This window comes from Aethalodelphis obliquidens, unplaced genomic scaffold, assembly GCF_003676395.1.
Source record: "Aethalodelphis obliquidens isolate GAN/ISIS:26980383/991018 unplaced genomic scaffold, ASM367639v1 scaffold17, whole genome shotgun sequence".
Classification (NCBI taxonomy): Eukaryota; Metazoa; Chordata; class Mammalia; order Artiodactyla; family Delphinidae; genus Aethalodelphis; species Aethalodelphis obliquidens.
In genome coordinates this window covers 32,609,655-32,633,782 of record NW_020837961.1, presented here as the reverse complement: position 1 = coordinate 32,633,782, position 24,128 = coordinate 32,609,655, and the positions used below count along the sequence as shown (strand labels likewise).

The following is a 24,128-nucleotide window of genomic DNA, read 5'->3' as shown; positions in this document are numbered from 1 at the left end:
CACATGTGGAGTAAAGCAGGCTCAATAGAAAACACTGTTTACAGAAACACATCATTTAAAAAGTGAATGTTTGCCATGATTGCATTCCAAGAGAGAATATCTGTTACAAGTTTGGGGGGTATATTCTTCAGATTTTTATTTCCTCTGGAAATAGTAACATTGCTGTAACTCAGCACAATGGTCTTCTATCTTGAATTAAGAAACTGGTCAAAAGGAAATGAGCCTTACCTTTCAGTGGGCCAGGCAGTACCACGTGGCCCATCATCTTCATCTCCTGCTGCTCACATTGAAGGAGTGCAGGCGATGGCAGGGAAAGTCATATCTGATTTTCTTCCTCTGGATGGAGCCCCCAGACATGTATGGTGTCATTTGTATTTTAGATTCTTGAGTGCAGTGCAGCCCATGATGGAGTTGACAGGGTTGGGAAGTCAGGCATGGTACTCCCAGCCTCACTGCCCCTCTGCCATGCTCTGGCTCGGGCTTTCATTCCCATTTGCGTGCGGCCTCTCTCTTGAAGAAGTATTCCTTTGCCCTAGTCCGGCAGTCTTTTTAACTCTTCCTCTCTTCCCTCAGCACCTTATCTCCTCTTGAAAACTCAGCCCCAGTAATTCTCTGATCCTTCCCTTTTGCTTTTGATTTAGTCCTGAAGTAGAGGTGAGGAAGACTTGGACAGCTGTGGAATATCCAAGGAATATTAAGACATCTCTCATAATGGACGGGAGTCCCTCCCTAGCCGACCCAACATAGTGCACAAAAAGAGCCCTTGTCCCTCCAGGAGAACCATAAAAGCCCTTCTCTTCCCTTCGCCTGTGACGCCCTAGATTCAGAAGCAACAGGACCATTGTACCACATATGTTTTTTTTTAAATTCAAAAGTGGGATCTTACTGTACCTATAAAATTTTACAACTTTTATTCTTAACAGTATATCCTGGTTATTTTTCTATGTGTGTACACATGGATCTGTTTTATTCTTTTTAACAAACGCATATGATTCCACTGTGTAGCTCTAAAATTAACTAATTCCATTGTGATGGACCTTTGTATTGTTTGCAATTTTTTTCTGGAAAATGATTATATCTTCAACATTCACTGGACATGATCAACATTTTTTACCTTTCCCAACTGAAAGGCAAAAATAATATAAAACAATCACAAAAAAGATTAGATCAGAGCTTTTATGATTATTTTTGAAGTCAACAGTTTTTATGAATGTTTTTACGTATATTTTTACATATGTTTCCTGGCCTGCACTTACCTCACTTGATCTCTCAGCATCATTCCATAACTTCTACTTCTAAACTAAGGAGCACAGTTAGTCTGCAACTATTTTGCTAGGCCTTTTTTTCTCACAGTTAGGAGACAGAGTAGAACGTTTACTCCTAGGATTTTGACTTGAGCCACAGGGTGTATGGAGATGCCATCTAATTGGAAAAGAGAAGAGAGAAATGGGGAGAGAAGTGACTTGGAACAGTGGGTGGGAAGAAGTGGAAAGTTTTATTTTGGGTATGTTGAATGTGAGATGCTAATGAACCAGTGGGCAAGTCATGGAGATTCTTTCATAGGTGAATCTGAGCACAAGGAGGGTTTGAAGTTGAGGTTATCCTAACATAAGTAGTATTTAAAACCGTGTAACTGATGAGCTCACCAAAGCAGGAAATCCAGAGAGAGAAGAGGATATGTTTACTCAGCAGTTTGAAAGCACTGATGACTGTGCATATGAGGCAGATATGAAAGTAAATCCCATTGTGAAATCCTAGAGGTAGGAGGAAATTAAAAAATTAGGTATAGCAGCTTTTGTAATCCCCGTTTCCTCTGCCAAGTTTCATGTAAAGCTCATATTGGTTAAAGAATTTATGCCTGAGCTTCAGAGAAATAACACCTTGGAGGAAATATTTAGCTAAGATCCCCTCATGAATTTGTTTGTTATTTAGGGATTTATGGTATTAGACATTGTGACCGTCTCTGATAATCATACAGCATTTGTTATACAAGTTCATTTTTCGATATACAAAATGTTTCTGATTGTGTAATTCTTTTTGTTTCCAGATACCTGTAAGAATACCATGAAAGCATAAAATTAAAGATTGATTTTCTTGAAACACATTTTTTTTTCATTTTATCATACTTTGGTGATGAAGAGTAATGTAAAATACTTGAAAATGACAGTTATGTTGAATAATTAAAGAAGTTATACCGTGATATTGTTTGTGAAAATGATACAGAAGACAATAGTAAATGTTAGATAATAAGAAGAACCAGCACCAAGAGAATGTTACTCTTGTTACTAACAATGTTAATGCTAATAATAAACAATTCAAAAGAGACCTTGAAGCTCAAGAAACTCACACAGTTAGAACTTGTGATACCAGAAGTCATAACTGTTTTCAGGTGTATCTGGAAGTAAAAGATGATGTAGGTATATTTTGGGCTACTTCGTGTGTGCACGCGCGCGTGTGTGTGTGTGTGTGTGTGTGTGTGTGTGTGTATGTGAATTATTATGAAGTGAGTTGATTTTTCTTTTATTTTTGAATTTTATTTATTTTTTTAAAAAGCAGGTTCTTATTTGTCATCAATTTTATACACATCAGTGTATACACTGATTGTCAATCCCAATCGCTCAATTCAGCACACCACCATCCCTACCCCACTGCAGTTTTCCCCCCTTGGTGTCCATACGTTTGTTCTCTACATCTGTATCTCAACTTCTGCCCTGCAGACTGGTTCATCTGTACCATTTTTCTAGGTTCCACATACATGTGTTAATATATATTTGTTTTTCTCTTTCTGACTTACTTCACTCTGTATGACAGTCTCTACATCCATTCACGTCTCAGCAAATGACCTAATTTCGTTCCTTTTTATGGCTGAGTAATATTCCATTGTATATATGTACCACAACTTCTTTATCCATTCCTCTGTCGATGGGCATTTAGGTTGCTTCCATGACCTGGCTATTGTAAATAGTGGTGCAATGAATATTGGGGTGCATGTGTCTTTTTGAATTATGGTTTTCTCTGGATATATGCCCAGTAGTGGGATTGCTGGGTCATATGGTAATTCTATTTTTAGTTCTTTAAGGAACTTCCATACTGTTCTCCATAATGGCTGTATCAATTTACATTCCCACCAACAGTGCAAGAGGGTTCCCTTTTCTCCACATAGTCTCCAGCATTTGTTGTTTGTAGATTCTCTGATGATGCCCATTCTAACTGGTGTGAAGAGATACCTCATTGGAGTTTTGATTTGCATTTCTCTAATAATTAGTGATGTTGAGCAGCTTTTCATGTGCTTCTTGGCCATCTGTATGTCTTCTTTGGAAAAATGTCTATTTAGGTCTTCTGCCCACTTTTGGATTGGGTTGTTTGTTTGTTTTTTAATATTGAGCTGCATGAGCTGTTTATATATTTTGGAGATTAATCCTTTGTCCATTGATTCGTTTGCAAATATTTTCTCACATTCTGAGGGTTGTCTTTTCATCTTGTTTATGATTTCCTTTGCTCTGCAAAAGCTTTTAAGTTTCATTAGATCCTATTTATTTATTTTTGTTTTTATTTCCATTACTCTAGGAGGTGGATCAAAAAAGATCTCACTGTGATTTATGTCAAAGAGTGTTCTTCCTATATTTTCCTCTAAGAGTTTTATAGTGTCCAGTCGTACATTTAGGTCTCAAATCCATTTTGAGTTTATTTTTGTGTATGGTGTTAGGGAGTGTTCTAATTTCATTCTTTTACATGTAGCTGTCCAGTTTTCCCAGCACCACTTATTGAAGAGACTGTCTTTTCTCCATTGTATATCCTTGCCTCCTTTGTAATAGATTAGTTGACCATAGGTGTGTGGGTTTATCTCTCGGATTTTTATCTTGTTCCATTGATCTATGTTTCTGTTTTTGTGCCAGTACCATATTGTCTTGATTACTGCAGCTTTGTAGTATAGTCCAAAGTCAGGGAGTCTGATTCCTCCAGCTCTGTTTTTTTCCCTCAAGACTGCTTTGGCTATTCAGCGTCTTTTGTGTCTCCATAAAAATTTTAAGATTTTTTGTTCTAGTTCCGTAAAAAATGCCATTGATAATTTGATAGGGATTGCATTGAATCTGTAGATTGCTTTGGGTAGTATAGTCATTTTCAAAATACTGATTCTTCCAATCCAAGAACGTGGTATATCTCTCCATCTGCTGGTATCATCTTTAATTTCTTTCATCAATGTCTTATAGTTTTCTGCATACAGGTCTTTTGTCTCCCTAGGTAGGTTTATTCCTAGATATTTTATTCTTTTTGTTGCAATGGCAAATGGGAGTATTTCTTTAATTTCTCTTTCAGATTTTTCATCATTAGTGTATAGGAATGCAAGATATTTCTGTCCATTAATTTTGTATCCTGCAACTTTACCAAATTCATTGATTCACTCTAGTAGTGGTCTGTTGGCATCTTTAGGTTTCTCTATGTATAGTATTATGTCATCTGCAAACAGTGACACTTCTACTTCTTCTTTTCCAATTTGTATTCCGTTTATTTCTTTTTCTTCTCTGATTGCCATGGCTAGGACTTCCAAAACTATGTTGAATAATAGAGGTGAGAGTGGACATCCTTGTCCCTTTCCTGATCTTAGAGGAAATGCTCTCAGTTTTTCACCATTGAGAATGATGTTTGCTGTGGGTTTGTCATATATGGCCTTTATTATGTTGAGGTAAGTTCTCTCTATCCCTACTTTTGGGAGGGTTTTTATCATAAATTGGTGTTGAATTTTGTCAAAAGTTTTTTCTGCATCTATTGAGATGATCATATGGTTTTTATTCTTCAATTTGTTAATATGGTGTATCACATTGATTTATTTGCATATATTGGAGAATCCTTGCATCCCTGGGATAAATCCCACTTGATCATGGGATTTGATCCTTTTAATATGTTGTTGGATTCTGTTTGCTAGTATTTTGTTGAGGATTTTTGCATCTATATTCATCAGTGATATTGGTCTGTAATTTTCTTTTCTTGTAATATCTTTGTCTGGTTTTGGTATCAGGGTGATGGTGGACTCATAGAATGAGTTTGGGAGTGTTCCTTCCTCTGCAATTTTTTGGAAGAGTTTAAGAAGGATGGGTGGTAGCTCTTCTCTAAATATTTGATAGAATTCACCTGTGAAGTCATCTAGTCCTGGACTTTTGTTTGTTGGAAGATTTTTTTTTTTTTTTTTTTTGCGGTACGTGGGCCTCTCACTGTTGTGGCCTCTACCGTTGCAGAGCACAGGCTCCGGATGCGCAGGCTCAGTGGCCACGGCTCACGGGCCCAGCCGCTCCGCGGCACGTGGGATCTTCCCGGACCGGGGCACGAACCCGTGTCCCCTGCATCGGCAGGCTGACTCTCAACCACTGCGCCACCAGGGAAGCCCCTGTTGGAAGATTTTTAATCACAGTTTCAATTTCATACTTGTGATTGGTCTGTTCGTGTTTTCTATTTCTTCTTGATTCAGTCTTGGAAGGTTTTACATTTCTAAGAATTTGTCCATTTCTTCCAGGTTGTCCATTTTATTGGCATATAGTTGCTTGTAGTAGTCTCTTAGGATGCTTTGTATTTCTGCGATGTCTGTTGTAACTTCTCCTTTTTCATTTCTAATTTTATTAAGTCCTCTCCCTCTTTTTCTTGATGAGTCTGGCTAATGGTTTATCAATTTTGTTTATCTTCTCAAAGAACCAGGCTTTAGTTTTATTGATCTTTGCTATTGTTTTCTTTGTTTCTGTTTCATTTATTTCTGCTCTGATCTTTAAGATTTCTTTCCTTCTGCTAACTTTAGGTTTTGTTTGTTCTTCTTTCTCTAGTTCCTTTAGGTGTAGGGTTAGATTGTTTACTTGAGATTTTTCTTGTTTCTTGAGGTAGGCTTGTATAGCTATAAACTTCCCTCTTAGAACTGCTGTTGCTTCACCCCGTAGGTTTTGGATCATCGTGTTTTCATTGTCATTTTTCTCTAGGTATTTTTTGATTTCCTCTTTGATTTCTTTAGTGATCTCTTGGTTATTTAGTAACATACAGTTTAGCCTCCATGTGCTTGTGTGTTTTATGCTTTTTTCCCTGTAATTGATTTCTAATCTCATAGCATTGTGGTCAGAAAAGATGCTTCATATATTTTCAATTTTCTTAAATTTACTGAGGCTTGATTTGTGACCCAAGATGTGATCTATCCTGGAGATTGTTCTGTGTGCACTTGAGAAGAAAGTGTAATCTGCTGGTTTTGGCTGGAATGTCCTATAAATATCAATTAAATCTATCTAGTCTATTGTGTCATTTAAAGCTTCTATTTCCTTATTTATTTTCATTTTGGATGATCTCTCCATTGGTGTAAGTGAGGTGTTAACACCCCCCACTATTATTGTGTTACTGTCGATTTCTTCTTTCATAGCTGTTAGCAGTTGCCTTATGTATTGTGGTGCTCCTGTGTTGGGTGCATATTTATTTACAATTGTTATATCTTCTTCTTGGATTGATTCCTTGATCATTATGTAGTGTCCTTCCTTGTCTCTTGTAACATTCTTTATTTTAAAGTCTATTTTATCTGATATAAGTATTACTACTCCAGCTTTCTTTTGATTTCCATTTGTATGGAATATCTTTCTCCATCCCCTCACTTTCAGTCTGTATGTATCCCTAGGTCTGAAGTGGGTCTTTTGTAGACAGCATATATATGGGTCTTGTTTTTGTATCCATTCAGCAAGCCTGTGTCTTTTGATTGGAGCTTTTAATCCATTCACGTTTAAGGTCATTATCGTTATGTATGTTTCTATGACCATTTTCTTAATTGTTTTTTGTTTGTTTTTGTAGGTCCTTTTCTTCTCTTGTGTTTCGTACTTAGAGAAGTTCCTTTAGCATTTGTTGTAGAGCTGGTTTGGTGGTGCTGAATTCTCTTAGCTTTTGCTTGTCTGTAAAGCTTTTGATTTCTCCATCGAATCTGAATGAGATCCTTGCCAGGTAGAGTAATCTTGGTTGTAGCTTCTTCTCTTTTATCACTTTAAGTCTATCATGCTACTCCCTTGTGGCTTGTAGAGTTTCTACTGAGAAATCAGCTGTTAACCTTATGGGAGTTCCCTTGTATGTTATTTGCCGTTTTTCCCTTGCTGCTTTCAATAATTGTTCTTTGTCTTTAATTTTCGCCAATTTGATTACTATGTGTCATGGCATGTTTCTCCTTGGGTTTTTCCTGTATGGGCCTCGCTCTGCTTCCTGGACTTTGGTGGCTATTTCCTTTCCCATGTTAGGGAAGTTTTTGACTATAATCTCTTCAAAGATTTTCTTAGGTCCTTTCTCTCTCTCTTCTTCTTCTGGGACCCATATAATGTGAATGTTGTTGCGTTTAATGTCCCAGAAGTCTCCTAGGCTGTCTTTATTCCTTTTCATTCTTTTTTCTTTAGTCGGTTCTGCAGCAGTGAATTTCACCATTCTGTCTTCCAGGTCACTTATCCGTTCTTCTGCCTCAGTTATTCTGCTATTGATTCTTTCTAGTGTAGTTTTCATTTCAGTTATTGTATTGTTCATCTCTGTTTCTTTGTTCTTTAATTCTTCTAGGTCTTTGTTAAACATTTCTTGCATCTTCTTGATCTTTGCCTCCATTCTTTTTCCATGGTCCTGTATCATCTTCACTATCATTATTCTGAATTCTTTTTCTGGAAGGTTGCCTATCTCCACTTCATTTAGCTGTTTTTCTGTGTTTTTTTCTTGTTCCTTCATCTGGTACATAGCCCTCTGCCTGTTCATCTTGTCTATCTTTCTGTGAATATGGTTTTTGTTCCACAGGCTGCAGGATTGTAGTTCTTCTTTCTTCTGCTGTTTTCCCTCTGGTGGATGAGGCTATTTAAGAGGCTTGTGCAAGTTTCCTGATGGGAGGGACTGGTCGTGGGTAGAGCTGACTGTTGCTCTGGTGGGCAGAGCTCAGTAAAACTTTAATCCACTTGACTACTGATAGGTGGGGCTGTGTTCCCTCCCTGTTGGTTGTTTGGTTTGTGGCAACCCTACACTGGAGCCTACCTGGGCTCTTTGGTGGGGCTAATGACAGACTGGAAGGGTTCACGCCAAGGAGTACTTCCCAGAACTTCTGCTGCCAGTGTCCTTGTCCCCATGGTGAGCCACAGCCACCCCCGCCTCTGCAGGATACCCTCCAACATTAGCAGGTAGGTCTGGTTCAGTCTCCCCTGGGGTCACTGCTCTTTCCCCTGGTTCCCGATGTGCACACCATCTTGTGTGTGCCCTCCAGGAGTGAAGTCTCTGTTTCCTCCAGTCCTGTTGAAGTCCTGCAATCAAATCCCACTAGCTTTCAAAGTCTGATTGTCTAGGAATTCCCCCTCCCATTGCTGGACCCCCAGGTTTGGAAACCTGATGTGGGGCTCAGAACCTTCACTCCAGTGGGTGGACTTCTGTGATATAAGTGTTCTCCAGTCTGTGAGTCACCCACCCAGCAGTTATGGGATTTGATTTTACTGTGATTGTGCCCCGCTTACCGTCTCATTTTGGATTCTCCTTTGTCTTTGGATGTGGGGTATCCTTTTTGGTGAGTTCCAGTGTCTTCCTGCCAATGATTGTGCAGCAGCTAGTTGTGTTTCTGGTGTTCTCACAAGAGGGAGTCGAAGTGAGTTGATTTTTGAATGTTAGTATTGAGTCAACCACTTACTTAACATTGCTACCAGTATTTCTATCTGTTCTTTTGCCACAAGATTATTAAGAATATCAAATACCTAAATCAGATCACTGAAATTAGTTAATAAATCAAAAGCAAGTAGGATTTTGAGCCTACCAATCAGGGGATCAGCTACTGGCAACCTAATTTTTATGCCATAAATATCAGTTAATTGTTCTTTTAAGGATGAGTATCTTATCTGTGTTGGAAGATTTGACCTCATGAAAACAGTGTTATTGGTAGAAAAGAGCTCTGGGAGGAGCACTTCCCTGTGCTGTGGGACTGGGTGACTCTATTCCTCTCACTTTTTTTTGATTCCTTTAGCACCAGTACATTGGAGGGTTTGGGGTTTTTAATTTTGCTAGCTTTGAGTGACTGTGTGCGTGTGTTTGTGTTTACAGTTAAGTTTGAAAGGAGCTTCACAAAAGAAGATAATGTTTTTAGTTTTAGTTTTTCCAATGACAAGCATTATAAAGGCATAATATAAAAATTTAACTGAGCGAAAGCATTGGCTGGGCCCTGAAATAAAATAAAATCATTTGGTTCTTCTTCTTCCTCTGCTGCTGCTGCTTCTCCTTCTGTTTTATAATTTAGCTTTACTGTAGGGATACAACATAGAGGCAGCAATGAATGGAGAGTAAACTTGCGAATAAAAGCAGCTCAAACACAGGATCTCAAATGAACCCCTGATACACTTTAGACTGAAGTCACTTCAAAGTTACTCTCTTGGACCTGAAGCACTGACCATTTTTCTAAGAGAAGATTTCTCCCTATGCTTTAGATTGCGGATTAACAAACTATGGCAGATGGACCAGATCTGGTCTGTTGCCTGTTTTTGTAGCACCTGTGAGCTAAGAACATTTTTATATTTTTAAATGATTGAAAAAAAAGAGAAATACTATTTTGTGATAAGTGAAAATGTTATGAAAATCAAATTTGGTGTTTATAAATAAAACTTTTATTGGAACAAAGCCATTCATTTACATGTTGTCTGTGGCTCTTTCACGCTAAAATGGCAAAGTTGAGTGGTTGTAAAAGAGGCCTTATGGGCTGCAAAGCCTGAAATATTTATTATCTGTCCCTTTACAGAAGAAGTTTGCAGACGCCTGCTTCAGCAATCAGTAATAACCTAGGCCTTGTAACTCTTATACATCTGCGCTTAGTGGGTCTTCAAGAATGAAGTACTAGAGGATGCACTCTCAAAAAGCTGTATAAATGGATGGCAAATACCTATAAATACAATTCTTTTTAGGTTTTGTATTTTTGATGCTCAACTTCTTTTTCATAATATTGTTTCAATAAAACTATCTCTATGAAAATGTGGACAAAAAAATTGTCTCTTAGCAAATTTCAATTAAACAGTACAGTGTTATCAACTGTAGTCATCATGTTTTATATTGGATCCTCAGACCTTATTCATCTTATAGCTGAAGTTTTGTACCCTTTTACCAGCTTCTCCCTCTTTCTCCCGCCCCAGGCAAAAATTTGTCTACTATCCGTATCTATGAGTTTGACTCTTTTTTTAAAGATCTACCTATAAGTGATACCATGCAGTATTTGTCTTTGTCTGACTTATCTCACTTAGCATAATGCCCTTAAGGTCCATCCATGTTGTGGCACATGACAGGATTTTCTTCTTTCTCACGGCTGAATAATGTCCCATTGTGTATAAACATACCAGATCTTCTTTATCCATTCATTCATTGATGGAGACTTAAGTTGTTTCTATATCTTGGTTATTGTAAATAACTCTGCAGTCAACATGGAATGCAGATATCTCTTTGACATACTGATTATATTTCCTTTGGATATAAACTCAGTAGTGGGACTACTGGATCATATTGTAGGTCTGTTTTTAATTTTTTGAGAAACCTCCATACTGTTTTCCATAGTGGCTGCACCAACTTACATTCCCACCAACAGTGCATGAACGTTCCCTTTTCCCCATATCCTTGCCACCACTTGTTATTTCTTTTCTTTCTGATGATAAGCCCTTCTAACAGGTGTAAGGTATTGTCTGATTGTGGTTTTGATATGCATTTCCTGATGATTAGTGTTGTTGAGCACCTTCTCATGTACCTTTGGCCACATGTATGTCTTCTTTGGAAAAATATCTATTCAGATCCTCTGCCTATTTTTTATTAGATTTTTTTCCATTGAGTTATATGAGTTATTTTTAATATATATGTTGGATATTAACCCCTATCAGATATATAATTTGCAATTTTTTCATTCCATAGGTTTTCTTTTTATTTTGTTGATGGTTTCCTTTGCTATGCAGAAGCTTTTTTGTTTGATGTAGTCCTACTTGCTATTTTTGCAAGTTGTCTTTGCTTTTGATGTCAAATCTAAAAAATAATTATAAGACCAGTGTTAAGGAGGTGACCCACTATGTTTTTTTTAAATTTTTTTTAAATTTTATTTATTTTTTGGCTGCATTGGGACTTCATTGTGGTGTGTGGGCTTTCTCTAGTTGCAGCGAGCAGGGGCTACTCATCATTGCTGTGCACAGGCTTCTCATTGCAGTGGCTTCTCTTGTTGTGGAGCACGGGGTCTAGGCATGTGGGCTTCAGTAGTTGCAGCATGTGGGCTCAGTAGTTGTGGCTTGTGGGCTCCAGAGTGCAGGCTCCATAGTTGTGGCACACAGTCTTATTTGTTCCACGGCATGTGGAATCTTCCCAGACAAGGGATTGAACCTGTGTCTCCTGCATTGGCAGGCAGATTCTTAACCACTGTGCCACCAGAGAAGTTCCCCCACTATGTTTATTTCTTGGAGTTTTATGGCTTCAGGTCTTACATTCAAGTCTTTAATCCATTTTGAGTATGATATTAATTTTTGTATATAATATAAGATAGTAGTCCAGTTTCATTCTTTTGCATGTGGCTGTCCAATTTTCCCAACACTGTTTATTGATGAGACTGTCCTTTCCTCATTGTATATGCCTGGCTCCTTTGTTGTAAATGAATTGACCATATATGAGTGAGTTTCTTTCTGGGCTCTCTATCCTGTTCCATTAATCTATGTGTCTGTTTTTATGCCAGTACCATGCTGTTTTGATTACTATAGCTTCATAATATAATTTGAAATCAGGAAATGAGATGCCTCCAGCTTTGGTCTTCTTTCTCAAGATTGCTTTGGCTATTTGGGGTCTTTTGTGGTTCTGCACAAGTTTTAGCGTTGTTTGTTCTATATTTGTGAAAAATGCCATTGGAATTTCAATAGGGATTACATTGAACCTATAGATAGCTTTGGTAGAATGGACATTTTAACAATGTTAATTCTTCCAATCCATGGGCACAGAATATATTTCTATTTTTTTCCTTCAGTTTCTTTCATCATTGTCTCATTGCTTTCAATATAAAGTTTTTCACCTCCTTAGTTAAATATATTGCTAGGTATTTTATTCTTCTTGATGCAATTGTAAATGGGATTTTCTTAAAAATTATTTTTCTTATAGTTCATTATTAGTGTTTAGAAATGCAGCAGAGTTTTGTATAACGATTTTGTATCTTGCAACTTCACTGAATTCATTTATTAGTTCTAACACTTTTTTTGTTAAGGTTTTTGGGTGTTCTGTATATAATATAATGTCCTCTGAAAATGAAGACAGTTTTACTTCTTACTTTCTGATTTGGATGATTTTATTTATTTTTCTTACTTAATTGCTGTGGCTAGGACTTTCATTACTATGTTGAATAAAAGTGATGAGAATGGAAAACCTTGTCTTGTTCCTGATTTTAGATGAAAAGCTTTCAGCTTTTCACCATTCAGTATGATGTTAGCTGTAATATATGGTCTTGTCATATATGTTAGCTTGTCATATATGGCCTTTATTATATTGAGATATGTTCCTTCTATGCCTAATTTTTTGGGAGTTCTTATCATGAATGGATGTTGAATTTTGTGTCAAATTCTTTTCCTGCATCTATTCAGATGATCACATGATTTTTATCCTTCATTTTGTTAATGTAGAATATAACATTGATTGATGTGTGGATGTTGAACCACACTTGATCATAGTGCATAATCTTCTTAATGTATTATTGAATTTGGTTTGCTAATGGTTTGTTGAGGATTTTTGCATCTATATTCATCAGTGATGTTGGCCTGTAATGTTCTTTTCTTCTAGTGTCCTTATCTGCTTTTCGTATCAAGGTAATGCTGGCCTTGTAAAATGAGTTTGGAAGTGTTCCCTCCTCTGGTTTATTTCCTTTTAATTTTTATTCTATATATTGGATTTTTTTCATAAATGGGATATTTTATATATAATTTTTACTTGCCTTTTTTCTTTTTTACTTAATATATGTCTTTATGTATAGACACAGTTTCCATGAATACACTGAATTCTACCTTATGGATGAATTTATAATTTATTTAATAATTCTTTAATTGTGGGAATTTCAGTTTTAGAATAAATAATGCTACATTATATGTCTTTTATACAAATATTTGTCTACATATAGTCCTAGAAATATACTAACTGCATTAAGGTATATTTTTAAGTTTGGGAGAATGCTTACCATATGTATATGGTAAAAACAAAGTTACTTTCTAGATAGGCTTTAAAAATAAGAGCATACTTCAATAAGTGTTACTGGGAACAGAGGACAGCTACATGTAAAAGAATGAAATTAGAACACTCCCTAACACCATACACAACAATAAACACAAAATGGATTAAAAACCTAAAAGTAAGGCCAGACACTATCAAACTCTTAGAGGAAAACATAGGCAGAACACTCTATGACATAAATCACAGCAAGATCCTTTTCGACCCACCTCCTAGAAAAATGAAAATAAAACCAAAACCTAATGAAACTTAAAAGCTTTTGCACAGCAAAGGAAACCATAAACAAGATGAAAAGACACCCTCAGAATGGGAGAAAATATCTGCAAATGAAGCAACTGACAAAGGATTAACCTCCAAACTTTATAAGCAGCTCATGCAGCTCAATATCAAAAAAAACAAGCAACCCAATCCAGAAAAGGGCAGAAGACCTAAATAGACATTTCTCCAAAGAAGATATACAGACTGCCAACAAACACATGAAAGAATGCTCAACATCATTAATCATTAGAGAAATGCAAATCAAAACTACAATGAGATATCATCTCACACCGGTCAGAATGGCCATCATCAAAAAATCTACAAACAATAAATGCTGGAGAGGGTGTGGAGAAAAGGGCACCCTCTTGCACTGTTGGTGGGAATGTAAATTGATACAGCCACTGTGGAGAAGAGTATGGAAGTTCCTTAAGAAACTAAAAATAGAACTACCATATGACCCAGCAATCCCAGTGCTGCGCATATACCCTGAGAAAACCATAATTCAAAAACAGTCATGTACCAAAATGTTCATTGCAGCTCTATTTACAATAGCCAGGAAATGGAAGCAACCTAAGTGCCCATCAACAGATGAATGGATAAAAAAGATGTGGCACATATATACAATGGAATATTACTCAGCCTTAAAAAGAAATGAAATTGAGATATTTGTATGAGGTGGATGGACCTAGAGTCTGTCATACAGAGTGAAGTAAGTCAGAAAGAGAAAAACAGATACCGTATGCTAACACATATATATGGAATCTAAAAAGAAAAACCAAAAAAAAGGTCATGAAGAACCTAGGGGCAAGATGGGAATAAAGACACAGACCTACTAGAGAATGGACTTGAGGATACGGGGAGGGGGATCTGTAAGCTGTGACAAAGTGAGAGAGTGGCATGGACACATATACACTACCAAACGTAAAATAGATAGCTAGTGGGAAGCAGCCGCATAGCACAGGGAGATCAGCTTGGTGTTTTCTGACCACCTAGAGGGGTGGGATAGGGAGGGTGGGAGGGAGGGAGATGCAAGAAGGGAGAGATATGGGGACATATGTATATGTATAACTGATTCACTTTGTTATAAAGCAGAAACTAACACACCATTGTAAAGCAATTATACTCCAATAAAGACGTTTAAAAAAAAGAGCATATTTATTTCATGTGTGCCACACTTAATATATTATTTTAATGATTGCCAATTTGCTGTTAATTTAATAGTTGCCAATTATTTTAATGGTCACCAATTTTAATAATTGCCAGTACTTGAAACATATTATTTTATTTTTCACTTATTTCACTACTAGTGATGTTGAAAATCTTACACACATTTATTCTTCTGTGAATTGTTTGTTTATGTCCTTTGTCTAAATTTTTAGTAATGAGACATCAGTATTTTTATTTAAAAAATTTATTTCCATATTAACTATTTTTTTACATTTCTTACAGGTGTCATAACCAATTTGCATTGAAATTTTTGTGTGTGTGGTATTTTTGACATAGTGGAGTTTTAAACGGTTATGTAGTCATTGTATTGACTTCTCCCTTTGTGATTTCTGTCCATCTGTTTTAGTTTTGTAATTCTTTTTTGCTTTGAAATTTCTTTCCATTGTAAGAATCAGCCAAGAATTCCCCTATATATTCATTGTGCTTTAAATGATTTCATTATTTACATTTAACATATCTGTGTAGAATTTATTTTGGTGTGAGGTTAATAGCAAACTTGATTTTTTTCCCCATATACTTTGCCAATTTTTCTAGCAACTTTTGTGGATAAACCCACATTCCTCAGTGGTTTATGATGCTTTCTTTGTAATATATAAAAAAATAAAATAAGTTTGCCAAGATCTTTTTCAGGTCTTACTTTTGTGTTCTACTGAACTGCCTGCTAATTCTCTTTTTTTTTTTTTGAGATCACACTTTTTAAATTTAACACTTTGTAATAACTCATAAAACAAGTTACCACCCCACCCCTACCCACTGGTCTCTTTTCCTTTGGCTGTTTTTTTTGGGGGGAGGTGGTGAGAAGGGCAATAAGTAGTAGGATTAATGGTCTTTTAATCCCATTCCTCAGTTAAGGCAATAAAAAAATTATCAGAAAAGTAACCTTTTTTAAATTGTAACTTGAGAGTATATGTTCAGTTTATTCATCTAACAGCTCTATTGAGTTCTCCGAAAATACATTTAAAAAAATAAAATACAGTTCTGTTTCCAATTTCTGAATAGTTCCACATGCCTGAGGATAGTTTTCTTCTTTTGCAAGTTTTAGCATTTTGGATTTTATTCTATGATGATATAGATTGATTAATGGATTGTGTTTTAGGAATAAAAAATATTCCTCAGTGAGTGTTTGATGGGTGTTATGAAATATCTTGTTCTTTTATTGTTGTTGTTGTTGTTTAATTTTTATTTCATAATCATAAACTTAACTCTGCAGTCCAGCAAGACTTGGAGGGGGACAAGGCAAATATGGAACCCAAAGAAGTGCCGTGAGAACACAGAGATTATAGGATGATGCATGCAGACAGGGATGATGGGTGCTCTCCTGAGCTGCAGAAGGAATGGTGTGGTGGTTAAGATAAAATGCAAGTCAAATTTATTAGAGTTGTCCACAGTGGGCAACAGTGATGTTTTCTCTGGTCTTGCCATTCCTAGCCCCATAGCATTCCATAGCTTCCACAATATTCATGCCCTCTTTCACCTTGCCAGGGACCACATGCTTGCCACTCTGTCTTGGCAGTGCAGATGAAAAACTTGGAACCATTAATGTTGGGTACAGCATTGCTATGGACAAGATACCCGGGTCCCTATGCTTCAGGATAATATTGTCATCATCAAATTTCTCCCTAAGATGGACTTGGTACCAGTGCTATAATGGCATGTGAAGTTACCACCCTGGAACATGAACCCTGGAATAATTCTTTGAAAGCAGGAGCCCTTATAACAAATTCCTTCTCACCAGTGCTCAGAACAAAAGTTTTCTGCTTGTCCTTGGGAATTTGTTTGGAAACAACTCAAAGGAGACATGGCCCAAGAGCTCGCTGGCAGTGGCCATGTCAAAGAGCGTTGTGGGGGTGACCATGGCTGGGCAGCGCCATGGAGCTCCAGGAGGGTGGCCCTGGTATCTGTAAAGCTATCTTGTTCTTATACTTATGCAATTTTTCTAAAGTCAAAATAGATTAGATTAGTTACAAAGCTATTTCTAAAACATGCTTGCATTTTATGTACAATATTAGATTCCTTCATTCCTGCAACAAAGTTTTAGAACATCTTCATCTTGAGCCAGGTACTACTGTTGTGGGTGCTGGAGATGTAGCAGGGAGCAAGAGTGATGTAATTCCAGTGGGGAAGACAAATATTACATAAGCAAATACATAAAAACATATAATGAAGTATAGAGATCAGTGCTCTGAAGAAAAGCAAAGCCAGGACAGAGGATAGCAGAGGTGAGGGTGACACTCTAGTGTAAGGTGATCAGGAAAGGCCTCTGGGGGGGATTAGATGGTGTTTGCAGAGACTTGAAAGAAGTGAGGGAGTAAGTTATACAAGCTGGTGGATTCATCAAGGAGATCAGTGTATCCAGAGGGGAGTGAGTGAGTCAGAGAGAAGTGGGAGGCGAGGTCAAATGAAAGAGCTGGATTCTATGAGTGTGAGAAGCCACTGGAAGATTCTGAGCAGGAGAGTGACATGATTTGGTGTCGTTTCAGTAGTATCTCTTTGGCTGCCAAAACAATAAGTGAATGGTGGTGCCATTCACTAAAAACACTGGGAGGACAGCAGATTTTGGAGCGGTGGGAATTAAGAATTCTGTTTGATCATAGTACATTGGAAGTGCCTATTAGTCACTTGAGAGGAGGTGTAATTGGATGATGCATGAATCTGGGGTGCAAGTCCAAGTACTGGGGGAATATATGTTGGTTTAATGCCCTGGGGCTGGGTCAGATCACTCAGGGTATGTATTAGTTTCCTAGGACTTCTATAACAAATAACCATGAACTTTGTGGCTTTAAACAACAGAAATTGTTGTTGCTCATAGTTCTGGAGGTTAGAAGTACAAAATCTAGCAGGGCTTTGGCCCCTCTGGGGGCTCTAAGGGAAAATCCGTTCTTTGTTTTTTCCAGATTCTTCTACCTGTGAAGTGCTCCTTGACTTGTAGCTGCATCACTCCAGTCTCTGCCTACAAGGCCACATTGCTTCCTCCTCTTCTATCTGTGGGATATGTCTGACTCTTTCTTATAAGGACACTTGTCACTGGATTAAGGGTTCATCTGGGTAATCCAAGATAAACCCCTCTCAAAATCCTTAATCACATCTTTGGCAATATAAGGTAATATTCACTCTTTTGTAAAATAAAGTAAAATCCACAGTTTCCAGGGATTAGAAAGCAGACAAGTCTTTTTGGGGACCACCTTTCAGCCTGGTACAGGCAATGACTGTGGATTGAAAAGCTAAGTGGCCCTAAGACTGAGCTCCAGGGCACTGCAGTATTCAGAAGTCAGAAAGAGAACACAGAGGCAGTAAAGAAAACTGAAGGGGGTCAGTGAGGTATAGGAGGAGAAAGAGAGTCACAGTGTGGTGTCTGATGAAGAAGTGCTTCAGTGAGAAGGAGATGATTCACTGTGTGGTGAACAGCTGAGTGGTATAGAAAATAAGGGCCCAGCCTTGATTGTTAGACTTGGTTGCTGGTTGAACTTGCCAAAATTGTATTCAGAGAGTGGCATACTTGATTCCATGTGGTCCCCAATCCTGAATCCAGCTTCCACTGAAATATTATAATCCTGTTTTAGCTGTAGGATCCATAGTTGGCCAAGCACTTCAATGTAAGAAGTTATTTTGTGATTCCTTTTTCTCCTTTTTTTCTATTTCAAGTTCTGTGTGTAAGTATGTTGTGTCAATAACCTTGTTTCTTCAAACTGGTTTATGCTCATGGTAGAAATTTTGGAAATTACAGTAAGAACAAATTAAAGTGAATTATTTAATTTTAAATTTTAAGTGCAGCCACTTTTTTTTTCCCTAGGACTTTTTTTGTTTATCACTCATTTTTTTGATTGGGCTCTGAGGCTTTTGTACAGACATCACTGAATTAAGTGTGATATGATTGCCCAGCAACAGGTAAAGGACAGTGTTGCTAACAATATATTACCCTATCTATGACTCTGGGTTGAGTTTTGGGTTTCAGGGTGCCAGTGTGGTTGGCTGGGAAGGTGCCCAGTTGTTGAAGAGGATATCTTCCGAAGTAGAGGGAGGCTATGCTGGTGATGGGAAGGCAAATAGATCCAATCTGTTTGTGAAATATGAAAACATGTTTTCAAGAGCCAGTGTTCTCAATTTGTCCCTGCCTCCGTGACACATTCATATGGAAATATCCTTAACCAGATGTTAAAATGAAGGAAGTGGTAAAAATTCTTTAAATTTCAGGAAGCTAATAATGGAATCAGGGAGATATCAATATTTTATTAATTTCTTGCATCTTTATAATGTCTGCATTACATTTGTGAAAGATCAAACTAAGGGAGAACAGTTCTGAGAATAAGTTTAAAGTAAACATGATCAAATTCCTCTCAGTCAAAAGCAGGTAAATTGAGACTGAGAGGAGGAATACAAGGATGGCATTGAGGGTGCTGTAGTGTGGCTCTTTGAGTGGATTCAAGGATAAGATCCTCCCAAGATCTCCTCTAGATCCCCAGTTTAGCATCATAAGATAGTGATAATAGACTCTGACCAGATGCTTCTTTCTTTGATTTAAGCTGCTATCTCCAAAGAAAGGGCCCACTGAGCTTATTTACTTACTAATCAGGATTTTCTCTTGAAGATTTGTCAAAGCCATTTCCATTTTCTATTATTTCAAATTATCTAAGTTTTATGTGTAAGTCAATGGAAATTGGAAAATGTAGACCTCTTAAAAATGCCAAATTATATGTAGACATTCAAAACCAATTATTAGTGGGTGGAAAATGCTGTTCTGGTATATTAGGCCAATAGTTTTAGGGAGTTGAGTAAAAACAAGGAGGAATACGTTTTAACTTCATGATTCTGAAACTCAGGATCTGAACTGCTAACATAAATTGAGATCGGTATTCTTATCCTACTTTTGACTCCATACATTTTGCTTTGCCAAAAGTCCAGATGACAAAAAAGGTCTTGAAAGTGGAAATAAGGAAACTTGTTTTATATAAGCCACATTATTTGTTAATATGTGCTATTACAGGCTGAGAATGAATTTTTAGAATTTAAACGTCATTGTATTTATCTTCCAATCAAGCCAAAGTTATTGAGAATACCATATGGTTTTAGAAGATATATTTGGTGTCTTTGGGAACGTGAGGCTACTAAATAATTAACAGCTGACAGAATGGAGTAGACCAAATGTACTTGGAATTTAGCTCTTTGTAGTGAGGAAGTTTGTGGATTTCCTGGTTCAGCCCATCTGATAAGAAGAATAACTCACAAACATGTTAGCTGGTTGCACAGGATGAATAATTTTGCCCATGAATATGCGATAGATGAGAGTGAAGATAAATTTTAAAGACTGTGTCATCAGCTGAAAAAAATTAAAGAGGGAAATAATATTGCCAGTTGTTAAGCATTTCATCAGGTGCAGGGGTTCTCAACCTCAGTGCTATTGATATTTGGGGCCAGATAATTCTTTGTTGTGGAGTCTGTTCTCTGCATGGTTTAGCAGCATCTCTGGCTTCAACTCACTAGATGCCAGTAGCATCCTTTCCCCAGTGTGACAAGCAAAACTGTCTCCAAACAGTGCCAAATGTCTTCATGGGGGCAAACTTGCCCCTGATTGAGATAGGCTACACAGATAACCCCCAAAGTCAAATTCTAGTTATATGTTCAAGATATAGTAGAACGAAGGGGCAGGCTTCTTGAGAACTTGTGCTTGTTGAACATGTTATTGGGATGGGGTTTCATTTGGGCAGCATAATAATTAAGGTTTAGCTTCCGCATATACATTGTATTGATGAAAAGTAGATATTTTTTCAATCTAGATTTAATTGAGAACAGTAGGTATTGTAGGTGATTGATTGTCTTCTATTTCACCTCCCTCCAAAAAGCCTGACAGAAATATGTAGGACTGCCAAAATGAAATCTGTAGTAGGATAACACTGGGGAGGCTTCTCAGGCTATGACTTTCCACTTACTTAAATTTCACTACATAGAGAGGCCACTGGTGACTTACATAATCTTATATGTGTGTCTTCCTATAGAGATGAAGTGGCACTTGTGGTAGAGACTGTATTCACCAAATGCCTATGAGATCCTTGACTTTTCCCAGTCTCCTTCTGAGTTAGGTTGGGGCCATGTAACTAGCTCTGGCCAGTGAAATGTCAGCTGAACCTAACTTCTGGGCTGAGGAAGCTAAAAACCAGAGTGCCTCTTCCACTCTCTCCTTCTCCCCTATCGTAGTGGCTTTGGGGGCCTGTGAACCAAACAAGAGCTGCTCCTTTCTTTCATTGTCTCTGTACTCATTTTATGGAACGTCTGTTAGCTGGACATTGAACTCTCTGAATTGATCTGCTTAATTATTTTATTTTCAGTGGCCATCACTCTTTATTTTCCTACCGTTTGGAACTCAGTTGGAATTTGGCCATGGGGAATAGAAGGTTCAGCTAAGACTCAAGAGTACAGGCATCACTGTCAGTTGTCTTTTTTCATGTTAATGATATTCTGGTGAGAAAGCCACATGCATATGAGGTAAACAGTTACTTGGAATGATGTTACACCTGATCTAGCAACTTCTTCCCTGAAGGAAGGTCGGGGGATTTCGGGAGTGTTTTTTCAGTAAATAAAGGATGAAATAACGAAATGACAAGTGGTGACACAGGAGGCAGGATAGCATGATCATTAGGAGTGTGTAGTCTGCTGTTCAACTGCCTGGATTTGAATCATAGTTTTGACCCTTTTTAGCTATGTGATCTTTGGCAAGTTACTTTAGCTCCCTGAGCCTGACTTTTCTCATCTGTAAAATGGAATTCATTATAGGTTATAAGTATGTAATATATGTTTAGCAATTAGAATAGTACCTGTTCTGTAGCATATAGTTCTTTTACTTTTTCTTCTTTCTCCTTCTTCCTCTACCTCCTCTTCTTTCTCCTCCTTCTCCTTCTTCTTCTTCTTTTGGTCGATCTTCCCTGAAGGTGCTTCTTTTATTGTAAGTTCTATTTAGATGTTTGCTGTTACTATTAATTAGGTTGCAAATCAAAAGAATTATACCAAGCCTATGAGCTCAAGTATATGTTGAGTTTTATAAATAGCCTGTTGTATTTCTCACTATATACTCCCATAGTTAGTGTAAATCAGTTAAGTGTTTTCATAATTCCACTTGCTTCGTCTTTCCTACCAGGCATATGACAACCGCTAACATAAATACTATTTATGGTCAAAGAGAAAGGTGCCCTTTCCTCTGTGCAGTTACAGCTCCATGTAAGTGCACATTTTGGCAAGCAGAGCACTGACTGGATTTCACTCCCATGCAGCTGCTGGGCAGGGCGCCTCTGTGTAGTGTTCAGTCTGCATGACTGTTGGGGCTCTGATGGGAGCATTACCCCTGGAAGGAAATCTGGCTTGGGAAGTTCAAATCTCATGCTCCAGGGTGAATTCTCTCAGTTGGGTTGGATTACTAGTAATTGTGCCTGATTTCCTTGTCCTTCCCTTGTTGCTCTGAAGAGGTGAGGGCGAGCATTGAGCCCATCACCTGAAGGGCTTGGGTATGAGTGGGAATCCACAGGTATGTTATCAGGTGGTTAGTATATGGATTTAAATCCTTGAGATTGGATGAAATCACTTAGGTGTAGTGAGTGGAATAAGAAGGCAAATGGACCAAGGAACTCACACTTTCAGAGATCATGTGAAAGTATAGGAATAGAAAAGGAGACTGAAAAGGAGACCTCACAAAGGGAGGAGGACAGTGAGGGTGAGTTGTCACAGAAGGTAAGAGAAGAGAAAGAGAAAACCAAAGCCTACACTTTGTGAATAGCTATGCGGGCTACTTGGCTGTGCACATCAGGATAGTGATTCATGATCCATTGAAAGGTGACGCTAGCATTTCTCTTTCCTCACTGATCAACCTCCTGTCTCACAGGTAAAAGCCTCCGATGCAGATGCAGGACTCTATGGCTTTGTTGAATATTCTCTTTATGCTGGATTCCAAAGCTATGAAGCACCTCAATCATTCCAGATAGACCCCCATGATGGGCAAATCTGTGTTTCTCAAGATATCGACAGGGAAAGGGATCCAGCCACCTACGATCTCTTGGTGAAAGCTAAGGATGGGGTAAGTCTTTATGTATGAAATTTTAAACATACTCAAAAGTGAACCGCTGTGTGTGTATTAGAGAATACCAAGGATTATCAATCAACAACTGGCCAATCTTGTTTCATAAATCACTACCTCTTTCTTTTGCTGGAGTGTTTGGAAGCAAATACCAGACATTATTTCATTTCATCTGCAAATAATTCAATAATATCTCTAACAGATAATGACTTTTTTTAAAAACACAACTATAGTAAATTAACAGTAATTCTGTAATAATATCTAATATCCATTCCATTTAAAATTTACTGGATTACCTAAAAATGTCTTGAAGTAGTTGGCATGTTTAAATCAAGATCCAAATAAGTCCATGAATGGATTTGATTGCTGTATTCCTTAAATTTCAATCTGTAACAGTTAGTCCCCCACTCATCCCCCTTACCTTTTCTCCTACAGTATTTATTTTTGGAAAAAAATCAGATCAATTGTCTTGTAAGTTTTCCATATTCTAAATGTGGCTGATTACATCCTTAGGATTCACTTAATGTGTTCTTTTATCGTAGTTCCTATAAACTGCCATTTTGAGCCAGAGACTGATTAGTTTTGGCTTTATATAGGTGGTGCTCTGTGCTTCTTATTACATCAGCAGACACATAACATTATTTCATTAAGGGTTGCAGTAGGGTGATTTTTGAATTCTGTCTTTCCTTTTGCATTTATTATCTGAAATACTTCAATTAAGAAGAATGTTCTCAAGGGCTTCCCTGGTGGCGCAGTGGTTGAGAGTCCGCCTGCCGATGCAGGGGACACAGGTTTGTGCCCTGGTCTGGGAAGATCCCACATGCCGCGGAGCGGCTGGGCCCGTGAGCCATGGCCGCTGAGCCTGTGCATCCGGAGCCTGTGCTCTCCAACGGGAGAGGCCACAACAGTGAGAGGCCCGTGTACCGCAAAAAAAAAAAAAAAGAAGAATGTTCTCTCATCAACTATTTGATTACACTGAAGTATAATTCGTACAGGAAAGGCAGTATAATGCTTGATTCTTTCACTTTATCAGTTTTTATAATAATGAGTTGGTGCGTTTACCATCTCCAAACATTACTGATGATTTTTTCCTAGTTCGGTTATAAATTCTTGTATTTTTTGTATATTTGTTATGTTTTGTACGTTACTGACCTTATCTTTTCTGATGTTCATATTAATTGAACCATCTTGGATCAGTGGGGGCACCTTCAATTTGGCTTTTATGTCTTTTTTGGGTAAACTTTTAAACTAACGTATAAAGTACATGCAGAAAATTGCACGAATCATAAGTGTACAGCTCAATGGATTTTTGAAGAATGAAAACATACATAGAAGCAGATGAAGAAACATTACCAGTACCCTG

At 37.6% G+C, this 24,128-nt stretch overlaps 1 protein-coding gene and 1 pseudogene across 1 annotated transcript in view; one reads left to right on the top strand and one right to left on the bottom strand.

Moving 5' to 3' along the window:
- The window catches only part of DCHS2 (dachsous cadherin-related 2), a 287,111-nt gene that overhangs the window by 114,836 nt on the left and 148,147 nt on the right, over positions 1-24,128 (top strand). Inside the window, exon 2 of the mRNA XM_027117241.1 lies at positions 22,574-22,765. Within this exon, the coding sequence (XP_026973042.1) occupies positions 22,574-22,765 (192 nt within the window). The remainder of the gene's footprint in view (positions 1-22,573; positions 22,766-24,128) is intronic.
- LOC113626103 (peptidyl-prolyl cis-trans isomerase A pseudogene) lies at positions 16,082-16,564 on the bottom strand (annotated as a pseudogene).